General features: G+C 48.2%; 1 protein-coding gene and 1 non-coding gene across 8 annotated transcripts in view; both read right to left on the bottom strand.

The window, feature by feature from the left end:
* NSD1 (nuclear receptor binding SET domain protein 1) overlaps positions 1-11784 on the bottom strand; it is a 136398-nt gene extending 124614 nt beyond the window's left edge. Inside the window, exons 1-3 of one of the 7 annotated variants that reach the window (XM_027098289.1) lie at positions 11669-11739; positions 9633-9746; positions 8803-8892 (exon numbers count right to left, since the gene is read on the bottom strand). In XM_027098289.1, the coding sequence (XP_026954090.1) occupies positions 8803-8892; positions 9633-9662 (120 nt within the window). In that variant the 5' untranslated portion in view covers positions 9663-9746; positions 11669-11739. Of the gene's footprint in view, positions 1-8802; positions 9747-10595; positions 10721-10873; positions 11123-11668 lie in introns of those variants that run through there. The other 6 variants (XM_027098287.1, XM_027098288.1, XM_027098286.1 and 3 more) reach the window with 6 other exon arrangements.
* A 6266-nt stretch (positions 11785-18050) lies between these two features.
* LOC113615654 (U6 spliceosomal RNA) lies at positions 18051-18156 on the bottom strand. The gene has a single exon (XR_003431072.1). It is a non-coding gene; the product is annotated as a U6 spliceosomal RNA (small nuclear RNA).
* Between the last annotated feature and the right edge of the window lie 460 nt (positions 18157-18616).

Below are 18616 nucleotides of genomic sequence, written 5' to 3'. Positions count from 1 at the left end.
TATTATTTCTAACAACTAACAACAGCATGTGAACTTAGTGATTTCAATAAAAATTTCAATAATAAAAAAATGGAGATCTACCTACATGCTCATATGAATGGATATCCTCAACGCATTAGGTATTCAAAAATATGTTTATCAGGCCATTCGTGTTACCAAAAGATAAAAAAGGTACATAAACACAAAGAAAATTCTAATAAAATATAAAGAATGAACATGAGTGACAACTGGGAATTCCCCGGTGGTCCAGTGGTTAGGACTCTGTGCTTTCACTGCAGAGGGCTGGGGTTCAATCCCTGGTCAGGGAACTGGGATCCCACAAACTGCACAGTGTGGGCCCCCCCGCCCAAAAAAAAAAGAGGGAGCATATGAAGGGTGACAGAAATAAAGTTCCTTTTTGTTTTAATGTTCCATTTTTCACTTTTACCATGAATTTATATTACTTTTCTAACTAAAACTATTCATAGCAATTTCTTCAAAAGGCTACATTTTGAGATCATTAAAAAAGTTTTAGAAATGATCATTCAGTGAAAATCAAACCCACCACCAGAAAAGAGGTGGTCTCTCCTGAAAACCAGGGGGTGGAAATGAAACATTTATATCCATGACAAAAGAAAACCGGCAAAAAGCAACAAGTAATAAAGTTAAACTACTTAATAGCTGGAGTGCAGAGAGATACTGATCCTATGGCCCAAATCAAATTCTCCTGATTACCAAACAAAAAAATGGATCAAATTCTCCTGATTATTAAACAAAAACAGAAAAAATACTTAATGCCTTTATCTTACCGATTAAGGAAGAACAGTTTACAAGAATAGAGAAAAAAGCAAAAGTGCAAAGATACGTTTCTCAAAATTCACAACTAACTCTTCCAAATGTCCATTTGGCTCTTGGCATATAATAATAATAGGCATCACTTACTGAGCACCTACTTCAGAACTAGCACTGTGCTAGCTGCTTCAGATAAATTATCTTGTTGCATCCTTTCAAACGTGTAGGCTACACAGTATTCGCCCAATTTAGAGATGAGGAACTGGGCCTCAGAGAGATTAAAGGGACTTCTACTAAACAGGTAGCACAGTACATTCTCAAGGGATCTATGCAAGTGAAAACTATTATGATTTAATATCCTTAATTAAGAGACTAAATGTGAGAATGGAGAGAAAAATGAATGCTTGAGATACAGGGAGCACAAATTCAAAGCCCTTAGAAATTAAATGCATGAGGAGATAAAGTCAAAAAAACCACTGAAGTTTTGAAATTTGGTACATTGAGGATGAGCATTCACAGTCTACTCATCACCTTCCTACCTAAAATTTACTCCCATTCCCAACTTGTATCTCTGGAATAGCACCATTCATTCCTTTTTTTTTTTTTTTGCGGTACGCGGGCCTCTCACTGCTGTGGCCTCTCCAGTTGTGGAGCACAGGCTCCGGACGCGCAGGCTCAGCAGCCATGGCTCACCGGCCCAGCCGCTTCGCGGCATGTGGGATCCTCCCGGACCAGGGCACAAACCCATGTCCCCTGCATCGGCAGGCGGGCCCCCAACCATTGCGCCACCAGGCAAGCCCCACCATTCATTCTTTTACTCCATAAATATATGTGTCTACTACAAAGAAGGCACCATGCTACACATCGTTAAGATGCAAAAAGATGAATCACATCAGGGAGACAAAGGCTAACAGTTCAGCCTGGCTGAACCCTGCCAGGATTCCCTGGGTGTAGCATATGAGATTTGGGAAAGTCGGGATGAGGTCCTATCAAAGAGGACACTGAATTTGGGCTTATTTGTTAGGCAAATGGGGAGAGGAGTGAGGCACTGAAGATAAAGCTTTAACCAGAGACCTAGTTTTCTCATTTTGGAGGTCAGAGGTAATTTTGTCTGTCTCTCCAGACAGACTGGAGAGAAAAACTATATGAAGACCAGTAATAAAGACATCATAGTAGAATGGAAATAGCATAAAAATTCAACCCTACAGCATGGAATACAAGGCCTATATTTACACTTCATCTCCTGACAACCCCACTCCTCTCAGATTCCTATCAAAGAATTTCCTGCCACTTGCATATGCTATTCCTTCTTACTTACTGGCATGTCTCTGCTCAAATTATATATAACCCTCTATGAAGTTCTTCCAGATTACTCCAGGCATGCCTTCCTCCACACTCCCATAGTACCTATAACACCTATCAGACCACGTGGCATTCTGTTATTGTCATTGTTTACACTTGTTTTCCACAGTAAAGTTCCTTAAAAGCAAGTCTACGTCTTTCCCTTTTTTAATACTAGCAGTGCATAGCACAGAGGAGGCACTCAAATGTATTATGAATCATATAAACAAATAAGTGACTCCAAGGTTTCCAGCCTCGAGAAGAAATGGAGGATGATGCCATCATTAAGACAGAAGGAAAAGCATGTTTGGCAATAAAAGAGATAGGGTCAAAAGTAAGTAAGTATGGGGACTTCCCTGGTGGCGCAGTGGTTAAGAATCCGTCTGCCAATGCAGGGCACATGGGTTCGAGCCCTGGTCCAGGAAGATCCCACGTGCCGCGAAGCAACTAAGCCCCTGCGCCACAACTACTCATCCTGCACTCTAGAGCCCGCATGCCACAACTACTGAAGCCCCCACACCCAGAACCCGTGCTCCACAACAAGAGAAGCCACCGCAACGAGAAGCCCACGCACCGCAACAAAGAGGAGCCCCTGATCGCCACAACTGGAGAAAGCCCACGCGCAGCAAAGAAGCCCCAACGCAGCCAAATAAATAGATAAATAAACAAATAAAAATAAAAAAGCAATGTCAATAATTTTTTTAAAAGCTTTAAAAAAAAAGTGAGTATGATACAGATGGAAGAGAAACTCGGGTGGCAGTTTGAGTTTCTTGGTCTGAAGCTCAGAAGTCAGATTGAGAGTTTTCACACAGTAGAGAAGCAGTAAAGTGAATCAATGAAAGCAGATGAGGCTGCAGAGAATGAAGGAAAGAGGAAGAAAAGAGAACAAGCAGTCATAAAAGGAGTCGTGGTCAAAATGCTGCACATCTAGTAGGATAAGTATGGAGGTGTCATTTGTGACTCTGAAAAGAACAGTTTCAACAGAGTACAGAAGCCAATTCAGGGCTTCCCTGGTGGCGCAGTGGTTGAGAGTCCGCCTGCCGATGCAGGGGACACGGGTTCGTGCCCCGGTCCGGGAAGATCCCACGTGCCGCGGAGCAGCTGGGCCCGTGAGCCATGGCCGCTGAGCCTGCGCGTCCGGAGCCTGTGCTCCGCAACGCGAGAGGGCCACAACAGTGAGAGGCCTACGTACAGCAAAAAAAAAAAAAAAAAAAAAAAAAAGAAGCCAATTCACAGAGCTTAAGGAGACGTAAACAAAGTAGACAACTTTTTCAAGAAATTCACCAGTAAAGAGGAAAGATAATCGGAGAGGTTACAGGATAAAGGAAGATTCCTTTAGAATAGGAAGATGTCATTCTGTTTTTAGGCAGAAAAAGTGATGCAGTGAAGGTTGAGAATAAAGATCCCAGAAGGAAAGAGGAAAGAGTAATGAATAAAACCAGGGCCTCCAGCAAGGACAGAGTCAGATAAGGAGCAGAAACTGAGACGTGTGGAGACAGAAAAGCAGGGAGTAGAGAACTGCTGGGATGATGAGAAGGGAAGAGGAGAAAACCCCTGAGGAATCATTTTTGTCTCAGGCACCAACATGACAAGCCGTGGACATCGTCTGCACTTATCTCTTTCCTTCATTCCTTAAATCCAGGCTCCAATTTTGCCTCCAATCCAGGCAACCCTAAAAGGGCTGCCAATTTTCCCTTCTCTGAAATAATCTTTTGGACTTACCCCCTTTCTTTCTACTATTGACTCTGATCAATTCTAATTTTTAATTACTACTGCAACAGACTCCTACATCCTAACATTGCCTCTACTCTCTACTAGCCAAAGTTTTCCAAACACAGATTTCATTGAATCACTTCTCAGCTGAAATTGCTCACTGGATCCCAGTTCCTATCACATCAATACCAAATGCCACAGTCTGGATTTCTAGGCCTTATTACCTGAGGACACCCATCCTACCCAACCTTCTGAAAATACTATGTTCAATTTAGTTCTCTTTATCCGAAGTACCCTTCTAAACCTAACCAAACCTAACCCAGTCAAGACTAATTCAAGTCCCACTTCTTCCTTGAAGCTCTAAGTTTCATTCATCTCTCCATTGATCTCCTTAACCATGTAAACATCCATAGCACAGAACTTAGTACACGGAGTGGTTTTTGAGTATTTTCTGGATCTCCAAGATTGTACCGGGTGGATATTGTTACAACACCAAGATACCTTTTTTTTTTCTGGCCGCACCACGCAGCATGCGGGATCTCAGTTCCCCAACCAGGGATCAAACCCATGCCCCCTACAGTGGAAGCTCGGATTCTTAACCACTGGACCGCCAGGGAAGTCCCAAGATATCTATTTTTAAGTGGCCAAGAAAAAGTCTCTATACAAACATCCATCCCATGTACGATACAGTGTCTGTCACTACCTAATGAAGCACTAACTAGTATTACATTGCAAGTCAATTACAAGGTAAAATTGCAAACAAATCTGGCAAAAGGATGCTGTGTTCCTTAAAGTCAATGTAAATAATAAAGAAGAATCACCCCAATTACAGGCAAGGAAAAGTTGATCTAGGTCAACCAGTAAACAAGTGACAACTGATAAGGATACAGGACAGGAGCTTCAAAGAGTGATATGAACATCAAAGGGTTAAGAAATGTTAGTGAATGACACAGTGGAGAGAGGATAGAACAAGACTGGCAAAATATCAGTGATTCTTTTTTATTGCAGGGGGAGGGGTGTAGCTGCACCTCGCGGGATGTGGAACTTCCTCAACCAGGGATCGAACCTGTACCCCCTGCAGCGGAAGCGCGGAGTCTTAACCACTGATCCACCAGGGAAGTCCCAATATCAGTAATTCTTGAAGCTAAGTGAGGAGCACATGGAAATTCAACTATTTTCTCTTTTTCGGTATACACCTGAAATTTTCCATAATGGATATTCTTAAAACAAAAACCTCAGTAAAACTGATTAAGTCCTTAAATATTTTTAAAAATTTATCCTCCTTATGATCATAATGAGAAAATGAAGCAAAATAAAGTATGCCATCTCCTATGGTACAATTTTGCTGGACAAAATTTTTAAAAATCTATTTGATTCTTGCCTTATTATAACAAATAGTTGCCATCATAATAAAAAAAATTTTTTTTTAGTATTTATTTATTTGGCTGCACCAGGTCTTAAGTTGCGGCATGTGGGATCTTCGTTGCCGTGTGCGGGCTCTTAGTTGCAGCATGTGGGATCTAGTCAGGGATCAAACCCAGGCTCCCTGCATTGGGAGCACGGAGTCTTAGCCACTGGACCACCTGGGAAGTCCCATAATCAAAATTTTGATAAAGGTTTAAAACTTACTTTTAAGGACTTCCCTGGTGGCGCAGTGGTTGGGAATCTGCCTACCAATGCAGGGGACACGGGTTCCAGCCCTGGTCCACGAAGATACCACATGCTGCGGAGAAACTAAGCCCATGCACCACAACTGAGCCTGCGCTCTAGAGCCCACGAGCCACAACTACTGAGTCCATGTGCCACAACTACTGAAGCTCACGTGCCTAGAGCCTGTGCTCCGCAACGAGAAGCCACCGCAAAAAGCCCGCACACCGCAAAAATAGTCCCCACTCACGGCAACTAGAGAAAGCCCGCGCGCAGCAACGAAGACCCAAGGCAGCCAAAAATAAATAAATAAAAAATAATATTTAAAAGATATATATATGTGTCTTTTCAAAAATAAATAAATAAAACTTACTTTTATAATTCTTAATTTTACTTTTTAATATAAAATCCTAAATAAACCTTTTTCTCCTTATTTACTTATGAAATTTTAGTCCTCATTTTGAGTGTATTCATTTTTAGCAGTCTTTAGATAAAGAGGATCACTAATATAAAATGTATGTCAGACCATCCTGGAGGCTGGCTACATCCTAAGAACTTTGAGGATCCCCAAATTCATGAATACCACCATAGCATAAATTAACTCTATTCATATTTATCTCCATAAAATATCTAAGTGAGGAAGAGTAGCAAACAAACAACTGCTGCAATAAGCCTAGTGAGAAAACCATGAGTCACTTCAGGCCCAGGCAAGAGTGTCAGAGACCTTCAAAAGTCACTAAAGAAAACCAAGAGTACTCAGATAATTCTACGGTTTCAAGGGTTTCAGTCTTGTCTCCAATAACATCAAGTGCCTTGAAGGTTGATCTATGTCTTCTATGACATCTGTTTTTACTACAAGGCTATGAAGACCCAATAAGATAACACAGACCAAAGCACTTAATAAACTGTAAGTTATTGACTGCTTTAACTTGGAGCTCTGGGGACCAACCTTCCTTGAAGATTTTTTCCAAGTATCTACAATGTACAAAGCACTGTACATTGTATATGTACATAGGCAGAAATTAGACAGTATCAACACAATTAAATATAAAAGCACCAGGTCAGGATTATTAACTGTAATGACAACCATTTCACATCACTGTACACAGAAAAAACTGAAGGACATGAAGGTAAACTGAAGAGGCTGCTCGTTTATGACAGGAGGCGAAAAGTCTGCTGATAGCTAGTTGTACAAAACAACTGGCAATATGATGCTGAACTATGTGTCTTTCCCTAATTCCAGACAGAGGGCTTAAAACCCTAATAACTACTCTTAATCTCGCCAGGAGAATCTCATTCTATCACAATATTACAGACAGAAAAAAAGACAAATAGCATTTGCAAAAGATTTTCTAATTTCTAGCCCTGAACACAGGATCTAATACAGAGTAAGCACTCTGTACCTGCCACATCAACCAATCAACTGTGAATAGTCTCAAAACATCAAGTGTGTGGTTTATTGTTCAACTACATCTGCATTTTGAGATTGATTTCGCTTTAAATCCTCAGTTAAAAAATATCAAAGGCAAAAAATATATATATACACACATCAAAAGCGAAAATCAAAGCAATAGATTTCATCTACAACCGGAATGAAAGAATAAAGATGGGAATTCCCTGGCGGTCCAGTGGTTAGGACTTGGCACTTTCACTGCCGTGGCCCGGGTTCAGTCCCCAGTCCGGGAACTAAGCTCTCGCAAGCCACGAGCAGCAGAGCTGGGTGGGGGGGGCAAAAAAAAGAATAAAGATACTTGCTTCTTCAAGTCCATAATCTTTAAGCAATTTAGATTTTCTACCTGAAAAAAGTTTTTCTACATTTATATAAGTTTGTTAACTCTCATTTTAGATGCATAACATACTTTCTATAGGCTCCAGTATTTTCAACTGTTTTTAATAGAACCTATACTCCACTGACATTTCTTTGATAGATTTATATTTGTATGCTTCTAGAGAAATATGTATCTCCACCTTCAGATCTAAGTTTTTTTATGTAGTTCAAAAGACAAAACTATATACATGTAAAATAAATTTCAACATGAACCCATGAAGAAGGATTTGTCTGAGCTGCCAATAGGCTGCCAATACAGCCTATCTACCCTGAAAAATACCTCGGACACTACAGACTCTAGATTACTACCAAAACAAATTTTTTAAATCTGCAACTGCAAGCTAAGAAATCAAGGAGTACTAAAGCATATTTAAGATATGAATCAACAGAAACAAAAGTGACACACCCACATTCTCACTCTAACTTTAAAGAACAGCAGGGCTATACAGTAAAATGAATGTTTAATGCACTCATAACTATCATCACACACCATAAAATTTTCTCTGATTAAATCTTTACATAGTATTTCAGCAGTATGTTGGGAGGAAATGGGATCCTCTTTGGTGACATTACAGGTGACCATGACAATGTGTCTGGACAGAAACAAAATCAGAATCAAATATTTAAAGCTGAAAGGAATCTTTTAACAATCAAGTTAAAACAATCAGATTTTAAAGGTAATTAAACTGAAGCTAAGAGAAGTCAACTGATCATTTAGCTAACTAGGAATAGTCAAAAAATTCTGCGTAAGATCAAACTTTTAAAAAAACTTTATCATTTACCACTATCTAACAATAGTATGTAGCACTAATGAGTAACTCAAATTACATTTTTTTCCATTTCTATACACATACACCCATACCACACATTTTTATACACTTCAAAATTTAAAACTTGGAAAGGTTTTAATGGTGGCAGGTACCTGAAGCATAGGATGCTGTACAACAGGTAGTTCAGGAAAATCAGCCCAATTTAAATTCTGACTGATGTCCAAGAAGGCCTTCTCATCTTAGCTACTCTGAATGTTTACCCCAAATGCACTTCGACCTGCAGCAAAAGTCACCCCATCAACTAAAAATATAAGCCATGCCTTACGCAGAAACAGGACTCCAGGTAATTAACTGGTTCACCTGTACTCATGATACCAGCAAGCCAAAGCCAGGCTCACTTAAAAAAGAAAAAGCTAAACAAATGTATACCTCCACCTTGAACATTTAAATCTGAACTCAATCAAATGCCCTTAAAGTTTAACTCTTAGCCAGTCCTCAATGGAGAGTTAATTGGGAAAAATCAAAAAAGAACCAAACTCATATAATAGAAGATGATTTTTTAAATCAAAGTAAAATTTCCCCAAAGAGCTTATCGTTAGCAATAGGCTTTCATCTGTGAACTGATAAACAACAAAAAACCAATTAGTTATAACTGGTTTTTATAGTTTCCCTTTAAGTTGCCTGTATATATACATTTATGTATATATTTAAGTTGTACCAAAAACTGCTTACAAATGGCAATTCCTGTGAAGTAGATGATGATGAAGTTCCAGGTAATTCTAGCATGTTTCCTAATGTACTGGTACTGGAGTCTGGATCATCCTGAAAAGATAAATTTATCGAGTTTAATTGCTCTTCTATGGTAATGGTTGTATCTCCTAGTGAAAGGGGGGCTGGGAGAAGGGCTGCTTTTTCATTGCTGCCGTCCACTTCATTTCTTTGCTTATTTTTCTGTGTTTCAGTTTGAGGAGCTAATGGCAAGAATGGCGATTTGACTGCACCGTGTCTACTGTCTGGTGTGCTGTCTTGTTCATTTCCCATGGCCACGTCTACACCATTCTCTGATTTAGGCTCATAATTGCAGGTGGCATTGGTCTGAGTTTCCTCAAAGATCTCCTCTATACTCTCATCCTCTGTGACTGGCTGTTCTGGGTCCATTTCAGAATCTACATCTGCATCGTCCACACAAGTAAAATTCTCAAAGTGCAGAAAGCCATTCTTGATAGTCTTTGTTACTTTTACCTGGAGTTCAGGGGAGTTATTACAAGAGGGTTCCTGTTTCATAGCAAGTGCTGTTGGACCACCAGGACTCAAGGAAGTGCAAACAACTGGCGACTGAGCTCTTGAATCACTTTTTTCAGGGTCTTGAAAGGATTCTGATCCATCAGCAGACCCATTTAAATACTCTACATTGATCATGGAGGCCAAATCCTGTAGTCTCCGCAGTGGAATGTAACAAGATGGAGAATCTTGTCCATAAGCATTTTGGGATGTTCCACTGGCAGTCGATAACTGCATAGTACACCCATTAAGTGGCTCAGAAAAATTGGATTGACCATTACCGAAAGGGCTGTCCTTGTCTTCAGGGGCATCTAAATTCACTGGATTGGAAAAGGGCAGCAGACAATTTCTTCTAGGTAGTTCACAGGTCTGATCCATCCTGGGTCAGCATCAACCTGGAATCCAAAAACACAGCAATTAATCTGAGTTAATAGGCCATTTGGCTCTTATCTTCAAAATGGCAGCCACTTCAAGAGGCCTAGTGGCCTCGAAGCCTAGTTCTACTGCACTTCCATGGGCGGAAAAAGTTCCCCAGCTGACGATGGAAAAATGGCCTCGGAGAGACTCCGCAAACTCCATCTTCCCGGAGATAGGCAGATCTTGCCACATGGAAACAGCCGTCCCTTTTTTCTGCACTGCAGACTGGTGGACAGTTGGGCTGATCTAAAATTAAAATCCCTTTGGCAGTAGAAATTTCCAAATCTCAAACAGCAATAGTCCTTCCATTCCCCCGCTGGGGGTCCTGTGGCCGGATCTCCCGAAGGGAGGGGGCTGTAGGGTTCGAGGGGGGCTCCGGGACGCTGCACAAAAAGGTTATCCCCCCCATCCTTTCTGGCTCGCTCGGGCGCAGCGGTCACAATAGCGCTGCACCCTGCGCCCCAGCCGGCGCCGGAGCCTTTGCAGCGGCCGTGCTCTGGCCGCAGGCGAGTCGGCCGAAGCGGGTGCACCCCGAAGCTCGCCTTTCTGACTGCAGGCCTGCTCGGTCCAGGGCTGCAAGGCCCAGAGGCTGGAACGCGGCAGGGGGAGAAACGGAGGCAGCCAGTGAAGCCGAGTCAGGACAGCAGCAGCTGCTACAGCTTGACAAACATGGCTGCTGCCGACGCCGCCGCCGCCTGCCCGGGCCGCGCTCCTTCCCGCAGCGCCGGCAGCACCACCTGGCCGAGCCGATCTCACTCATCAATATTCAGCAACAAGCAAAGTTTGCTGCAGGAGGGCAGCCGGCCCCGTGCCCCCCAGCCGGCTACCTGAAGGGAGGCGGAGGCCGAGGTGCGCGCGGGAGGCCGGCGGGGCACTGGCCGCGCGGGGAGGAAGTTCGCGGCGTCCCGGCCGGCTAGGCCTGAGCCCGGCTGGTAGTGATGGAGGGGGAGGGGGCCTGCGGCTGCAACGCCGCCGGCCACCAACCCTGTGCCGCGCCCGGCCCTCCCCCGCGCCCCTCACCTCACGGCCACCACCATCTTCCCCGCCCGCCCGCCTCCCCCCACCGCTCGCTCCTGCCCGCCGCCCACCCCAGCGCACTAGTTACCGTGCCCCGTGCCCCCTCCCGGGCCGGCTGGGGGGAGGGGGTGACCCTCATTACACTGGGGCGCGAGCGGAGCAGTGGGGAGAGCGCGGAGCCGCTCACCGCACCCCCCTCCCCCCGCGTCTCTCTTCAGGGTAGAAGGCAGCGAATGCGACCTGCCCCGGCCTATTCCGCCGCCGCCTCCTCCTCCTCACACCCCCACCGCGCGCGCCCCCGCGGCGGCGCGAGCGACCGAGCGCCTCGCGCCGGCCCGCGTGCGGCTGGGGCCCCGAGTGCGCGCGCACCCCTTCCCCCAAGGCGCGCGCTCCTTTGCCTCACTCTTCGGGGTTCAGGGCGGGTGAAGTCGGGCTCGCGAGCGCGCCGCCCAATCAGCGGAGCCGCCGCTGCCGCCCCCTCTCCTCCCCCTGCGCGCCAGCTCGCGGCCCGGGCCTACGGGCCGGCCCGGCTGCCCGGGCGGGGCCTGAGGCGGGCTCCCCAGGGGCCTCGCGCGCCTCGCCGGAGTGTCGGGGCCTGCGGGCGTCGTGGGTGGCACTCCGATCCCCTCACCTACCTCAGGGAGCTGCGCCGGCCCCGGGCTGCACACGGTTCCAGCACCCTACCGGTCTCGAGCCCCAGCCCCGGCGGCACCTGGCCGGGCTGAGGCCTGTCCGACCGCCCCGCCAGCCCCGCTCGGGCCCGCGTCAGTCCCGGCCTCCATCTTAGGTTACAGCCCTGGTTCCCCATCCACTGGGCACCTGCCCTCAGCCCGCTCCGCTCGGCCCGAGGCCAAGGCAACCCCCCTCTTACCGCGGGGCTCACCTGGGGGCTGGGGCTGGGGTCTTCGAGGCCTCAAACCCCGAGCAGGCGCGGCCGCAGGTGAACCCCCTGCCCGGCCGCACCCCAAGCCCACACCACCACCACTACAGACCAAGCTGAGCAGGAAACAAAATGGAGGCAGCAGCTCGGGTCTGCCTCCCCGAGCCAAGCCTGTACAGCCCCAGGGCTCCTTTCTGCCGCAGGCCCGACGCCCGCGAGGCAGGGGGCTGGCTCGTCCAGGCACCAAAGGCAGCCACCCTAGAGCAGCGCAGACAGGCCGGGGACTCGGCCCTGCGGTCCCCACAGCCCCTCACCCACCACCCCTTCCCTTCCCCCTCCCCCCCATTCCTCTCCCTCCCCCTGCCCGGCCGTGCGGGGTGAGCGGCTCCCGGGAGCTGGGTCGGGTCGGGTTACCGGCCCGGGCACTGCCCGCCCAGCCGTGGCCTCGGCAGGGGGGATGAGGCCGGGCGACCCCCGCGCTGAGCCCACCGCCCCCCCCCCCCCCCCCCCCGCCCGGGGGGGCTCTGACAGCGCGCCCCCCCCTCGGCCTGCCGCGGTGCGGCCCCCGCCCAGTGAGATCGAGTCCCCAGCCCGGGCACCGCGGGGACGAAGCTCCCTCACCACCCCCGGGCCCAGGGGTCCTCGCAGCCTCGGGCGGGGCGAGGGGAGTGCTGGGGGAGGGGTCCACTAATCAATCCCTGCACCGCCTCCCGCGCCTAGTCCGGGTCTGGGCCTGGCACTGGGACTTGGGCCGGGGGCGCGGGCCGGCGTCAGTAGATGAGTGCGCGCGGGGCAGTGGACGCGAGCTGGGGGCCCGGAGGGGTCGCGCTTCGCACCGCGGACGCTGCAGTTCTCTGCACCCAGGCAGATGGCCCTCTCGTGCCACCTCCGCCCGGCGCAGGCCGCCTGCTCAGCAACCCTGCTCCCCGGGGAGCGCGCGCCTCACCCCCGCGGGCTGAGCATCGGGACCCCGGCGGAACAGCGCTGGGAGGGCGGACCGCCGGGCTGGCCCCGCCAAGCCTGCTGGCCTAATCCCTGGCCTGGGGCGCTCTGCTCTCGGGCGCCAGGCACCTCGAGGCCTGCACCCAGTGCCCGGGGCCCCGTAGCACCGGCCTAGCGCGGCTGCAGCGCGTCCAATCACAAAAGACAACGTGAAGGCAAGCGGGGGAACGCAAACAACCTGACCCCGCGACGCCGACCCCCCCAGGTCCTTCCCCTAACCCGATCCAACTCCGACCCCCGCCCCAGGCTTGCTCCCCGACAAAAAGCTCACCTCGGGACCTATCTGGTCCCTAGAGTGCTAAACTCATCCTCGCTATTCAGAGAAAACCACAATCGACCGCCATAAAAATTCCGCCTCCTCCAGAAAGCCTTCTGTGATTAGAGTTAACTCCATCTCAAAGCTGAGGGCGGCGCCCTCGAGAGCCACGTGACTACCATTCCTCCCAGGGCTTAGTAAATGTGCATAATTATTGCCCCAGTGGAGTGTTTACCCGCCATCCTTCTATCTGTTAACCGTGAGACCACCTGGGAGAAAGGCCACTTTTGGCGTTGCTCTGCGCGGTTTTGGCTTTGGCGCGGAGCTCTCTAAATTTCTTCCTTCGGCCTTCTCCAACCTTCACCCCAAAACTGGCCCCAGTTGGCTTGGAGCTCAGGATACCCTTAGCCTCCTGTCCTCCAAGGCCCACAGACCAGCCAAGGAGATACACAACAGGTCCTTACCACACCTAAGTGCTGGGATGCAGTTCCTGTCAAGAGAGCAGCAGGCTGTCTTGAAGGAAGGCGCCCCCTGGAACCAGAGTGATGAGGGGAGCACTGTGACCCCAGAGGGCCTCCTTCTGTTGAAGAGATGAGGTACCCTGACTGTTCCCAGGTGCGAAATCAAGTTGACAGTGTTCTGTGTGCTAGGATCAGCCAGAGAAGAGCTGGGTCTACACCCCAGGGTACTGCCCTACAGGGACCTGCCCTTTGTTCTACTAAGGAGTGACTCCTGCTAATCCCTTCTAGGCAGTTCAGTGGGGGAGCTCTGACTGGTTCCTTCTTCACACCTAATAATTTGAGCCAATCATTTCTGACTGACAGTTACCCCCTGCCAGTTGCCCCAATTCATTAAGGTTACTCTCAACACTTTACTTTCCCACGACCATCCTGAGGGCCTGTGAGCTGCCACTGTATGGCCTTGAGCCAGTCGATTAACAGCCCCAGGCCTCAGTTTCCTCACCTATGGCTTCCAATGCACAGGGTGGCTGTGAGGATCCTGCAAGGTGAAAGTAAGTGTTAGGGGCCTATACAGACTAAGCACTTGATGAATGCTGAAATGTGTTTCACCGCTTCATTCGGTAACCATTTCCTGCATTCCAGGCAGTATTGCTGGGTGCTGGGTAAACAAAGGATGAGATGCCTGCCTTAGGAAGCCCCAGGCCTTAGGAAGAAACAGTTAAATAAAGGTGCTAAGGTGTGAAGAGGGGCCAGGACAGTGGTTCCCCCCAGGGCTGACCTCTACACATCCCTGCCATATAGGAACCCTGCTCTCCAACCTCCCAGGCCCCACGGAATAGGAGTAGGGGCTAAAGGGGGACAGGCAGCTGGGGATGAACAGCTTACTGATGGTCTCGGGGAAAAGACTGGAATCCCAGAGAAAATCTCTTGGACTTTCCTGGAATGACTCAAGTGTCCCTTCCTGCCTCTTAGAGTGGAATATGGCTGCAGAGGTCTCATTCACAGCAGCCCCTACTGGAGCCTCCCCAATCCAGCAGGCACTGGCCAAGCACCTCATGTGTGCCAGATCTGGGCTGAGGGAACCCACAGGACCTAATATTCTCACAAGGACACTGGCTTCTGAAGTGGGGGAAGAAGGGATAGGGCTGGCTGTGGCTGGCCTTCCTTGTCTCAGCACAGGGAAATTTTCTGGGCCTGCGCCTCCCATCCTTAAGACAGAGATTAGCATCAATAATACTCTCTGAGTCTATGCTGTGTACTGGACACCATGCTGGGCACTTGCACTTGACACACATGAGTTCCTTTAACCCTTTAGCAGCCCTGTGAAGAAATGAGGTCCAAAAGATTAAGCCCTTCTGCAAGGTCTCAGCATCCTGTCATCTGGTGTGATCAGCCTCAAATCCCTTGCTCTTAGCCAGCACACCTTCCAGATACTGTCTGTGAGAAGGCCCAGCACAGTGTCTTGCCCACAGGTGCTCAGGAATTTGAGTGGCAGGCAAAGTGAGATTACCTTAGCCTCAGTTTCTTCATCTGTAAATTACTGTTACTCCTAACCTGCTGAAAGAGATACCTGTCGAGACATTCCACCAGTGTACTTCTTTTTTCTTACAACTGCCCCCCCTTTCATTCATTAATTCAGCAGATAATTATTGAGCTCCCCCTCAGAGCCTTGTGGGAAAGGCAGAGAATAAGTAACAAGGTAGAGAGCTGAGTACTGAGAGAGAAACCAGAGAGCTGCTGGGGGAGCTGGGGTGGCCTCAGGGACAGTCAGGGAAGGGCTTCCACAGAAGTGACATCCAGAGGGAGTCCAGAAGGACTCACAGGAATAGTTTGGAAAGAAGGGGATGAGCTAGAGATTCCAGCAGAAGAGCCCAGAGAAATACCTTGCTTTGGAGGAATTGACCACAGTTCAGTGTGACCAGAGGGTAGTGCGTGGCGGGAGCAGTAGAGGTGATGAGTGCAATAAGAGGCCTCAGATGAAGATGGGGAAAGCCACAGGGGCCTGACAGTGGAGGGCTTTCTTGGTCAAGTTAAAGAATTCAGGCTTTATCTGGAAGGCAGCAGGGAGCCATGGAAGGTTAAGAAGCAGGTTAAGAATCTCACTTGTGCAGTTGAAAGCTCACTCTGCCAGCAGTGTCCAGAAGAGATTGATACCTCCTCTAGAAACACAAGGGCCTTAACTTAGGATATGCTAGGACTGTTAGGTTATAATAACAGTGTGACTTCTCTTCTGTGCCAGCTACTCTGTAAGACACTCTCTCATTTAATCCTGAAATGGGCACTCTTGTTAGCCCCATATTCCAGATAGGAAACGTGACCTATTCAAAGTCAAACTCCCAACCCCAACTCCCAGTGCAAGCTCTTCATCCTCACTGGACAGGAGCAGCATCTGCTTTCTGATGAAACAGCCAGGTTTGGAGGCCTTTGGTGATTAGTCCCAAACTAATCTGGTAAACACCACAACCATCCCTGTGATGGGTCCAAGAATTGTTTTCTTTCTCTCTCACCGAGTGGTTTCCCCAGAACTGGATCAGGAACTTAAGATCGAGGAAGGTTTGGCCACATTTGAAGCCATGCAGCCCTCCAGTAGTTTCCTTCCTACCCAAAATGTCAGCTAATCTGACCCTCTAGCCCCGGCCCTAGCCCCCACCCCAGGGACTCAAATTTTCACCTTCAACTGTTCTGTCTCTCAGACATTCTTTTTTGAAAGCCCTGTGTGTAGTGGCCACTAATCCCTGCCCTCCTGCCCTCATCACTTCCCCAGCTGCCCAGTATACTCACTGTGCCAGGACAGGCCACATCCCATCCAGCCTGCACTCATGCTGGTCACTCTGCCTTTTCCCCTGTCATGCAAACTCCTACTCATCCTTCAGGGCCCAGTTTAGAAGATTCCTCCTCCTGGCAGTCTCCCCTGATTCCACCCTTACAGGCAGTCATTTTTTCCTGAATGAGCCCCTGCAGTAACTATTGGCTTTACATTTCTGGTCCCAGCCAGTTGGTGAGCCCCTTATACAAGACAGAGCGCATATGCTTCTCTGACCTCCAGTGACCAAGCCCAGGACTGTGAGGATCAGGGTAAGTGCTGGAGAAACATTTCCTAATGCTTCATCTATCCCCTCCCCTCTTCTCTAAGTCTGTGTCTCCAAAAGACAGAAGAATTATAGCTCAAATTGTGGACTAAATGATTGTGTAAAACCATCTCTAAAAGGATTCAGGGATGTTTGAGGAACACACAAGTCTCTGTGCCAGACAACAGTTTCAGAAAGTGTAAGAGAGCCTATAGGACCTGGAGTTAGATAGATGTCGGTTCAAATTGCAGCCGGGGCCGCTTACCAGCAAGTCCCATCCTCTCCCTGAGCCTCACAAATGGGGTGGTTGTGCAGATTAAATATGTGAATGTAGGCAGGGCCTACACAGAGCAGCTGCTCACAAGACACCTCCTTCAGATGCCACCAGACTTCCCAGCCCGACAGGTCAGTCTTCCCTCCCCAACCCCAAACCTCTCCTTCTCTGGGCACTTGATTTTTCAGATGTACCCTTAGCCTCCAGAGGAGCACTTCTGAACATACTGATTCCCAGGGGAAGAAGGGGAAGTTGAAGAATGCTGGGTTCTGGGGGGATGCAGTCAGAGGAAGGGGGAGGTCTGTAGCCTGTGGCCAGGAGAGTGGCTCTACCTTCTGCCTGCCTAAGGGTTACCATTTTACACCCAACCACCCATCTTCTCCCTGCAAAAAGAGGATATTATCCTATTTTACAGATGAAAACAGAGGTTGAGAAAGAAGCAGTGGCTTATAAAAGGTCCTGCTCTGGCAAGTGATGGGGTGGCTCAGAGTTTATACCCAGTAGTCATTCAATAAATACTAAAAGGAGCTCAGGTAATATAAAGGCAGGGATGAGACTCTGGGGTAAGGGTTTAGTAAAGTGGATGGTCTTCCAATTTTTTTCTTTTTTTTTTTTTTTTTGGCCATGTGGAGCAGCATGAAGGATCTTAGTTCCCCAACCAGGGATCAAACCTGGGTCCCCTGCAGCGGAAGTGCGGAGTCTTAACCACTGGACTGCCCAGTCTTCCAAATTTTTTGATCAAGTACCCCTTTAAAGAATTTCAAGAGGGGCTTCCCTGGTGGCACAGTGGTTGAGAATCTGCCTGCCAATGCAGGGGACACGGGTTCGAGCCCTGGTCGGGGAAAATCCCACATGCCACGGAGCAACTAAGCCCGTGCGCCACAACTACTGAACCCATGTGCCACAACCACTGAAGCCCACATGCTTAGAGCCCGTGCTCCACAACAAGAGAAGACACTGCAACGAGAAGCCCACAGAAGAGTAGCCCCCGCTCGCTGCAACTAGAGAAAGCCTGCACGCAGCAACAGAGACCAAATGCAGCCAAAAATAAATAAGTAAATAAACTTATAAGAAAATAATTTTAAGAGAATATGTATATACCCACTCATCTTTGAAAGTCGATATCTAATTTTAAGTCATATATTGCAAATAATATAAATTTTGGTGTACTACATGTGTGCTTTAAATATATCTTAATCAAAACCTTGGGGCTGTAGATTCAACTCTATCAATTTATAGAAAATGTCTCTCATGTGTCTGAAATGCCAAAACCAGGCCCCATCATCAAATCCCTCAGCCAACTGACTGACTTTTTTTTTAATATAAGAATATGGAATGCTTTATGAATTTGCATATCATCCTTGCACAAAGGCCGTGCTAATCTTTTCTGTGGTGTTCCAATTTTAGCATATGTGTTGCTGAAGCAGCACTCAGACTGACTTTCAATCGGAAAAGATTTGACTCCACTTCTCAATTAAAACCAGCATGTTAATATGTCTCCCCATGACAACCATCCCCCTGCTGGGTTCTAATTCTAGGACTGACAGACAAGGCCAAAGCCTTGCCCTGAGTTTACTGGGTGAAGTAAGTCCTTGGGAAGCTCTGAGGGCTCTCCAGCACCTTCCTCTCCAGAGGTGCCCATTCAGGGAGATTCATCTGGGTGAGATGTGGCTTTTCTCTCATGAGTGGGAAGCCATCTGAAAGAACTAGAGAGAGGTGTTTTCTCAGGCAGATCAAGGAGTTCAGATGCAAGTTAAAGGTCTGGGAATTTGTACCCTTAACTCCAACTATGCTCGGAACAATCTGGAAAGTCTTCACATCCCCCAGGTGAAGACCTTAGGCAAAAACCATGACTGGAAAACATGTATCTGTGTAGAACAGGAGGCAGCA

This window comes from Aethalodelphis obliquidens, unplaced genomic scaffold, assembly GCF_003676395.1.
Source record: "Aethalodelphis obliquidens isolate GAN/ISIS:26980383/991018 unplaced genomic scaffold, ASM367639v1 scaffold121, whole genome shotgun sequence".
Taxonomy (NCBI): domain Eukaryota; kingdom Metazoa; phylum Chordata; class Mammalia; order Artiodactyla; family Delphinidae; genus Aethalodelphis; species Aethalodelphis obliquidens.
Note: the sequence above shows the minus strand (reverse complement) of the source record. Positions and strands in the feature narration are given on the sequence as shown.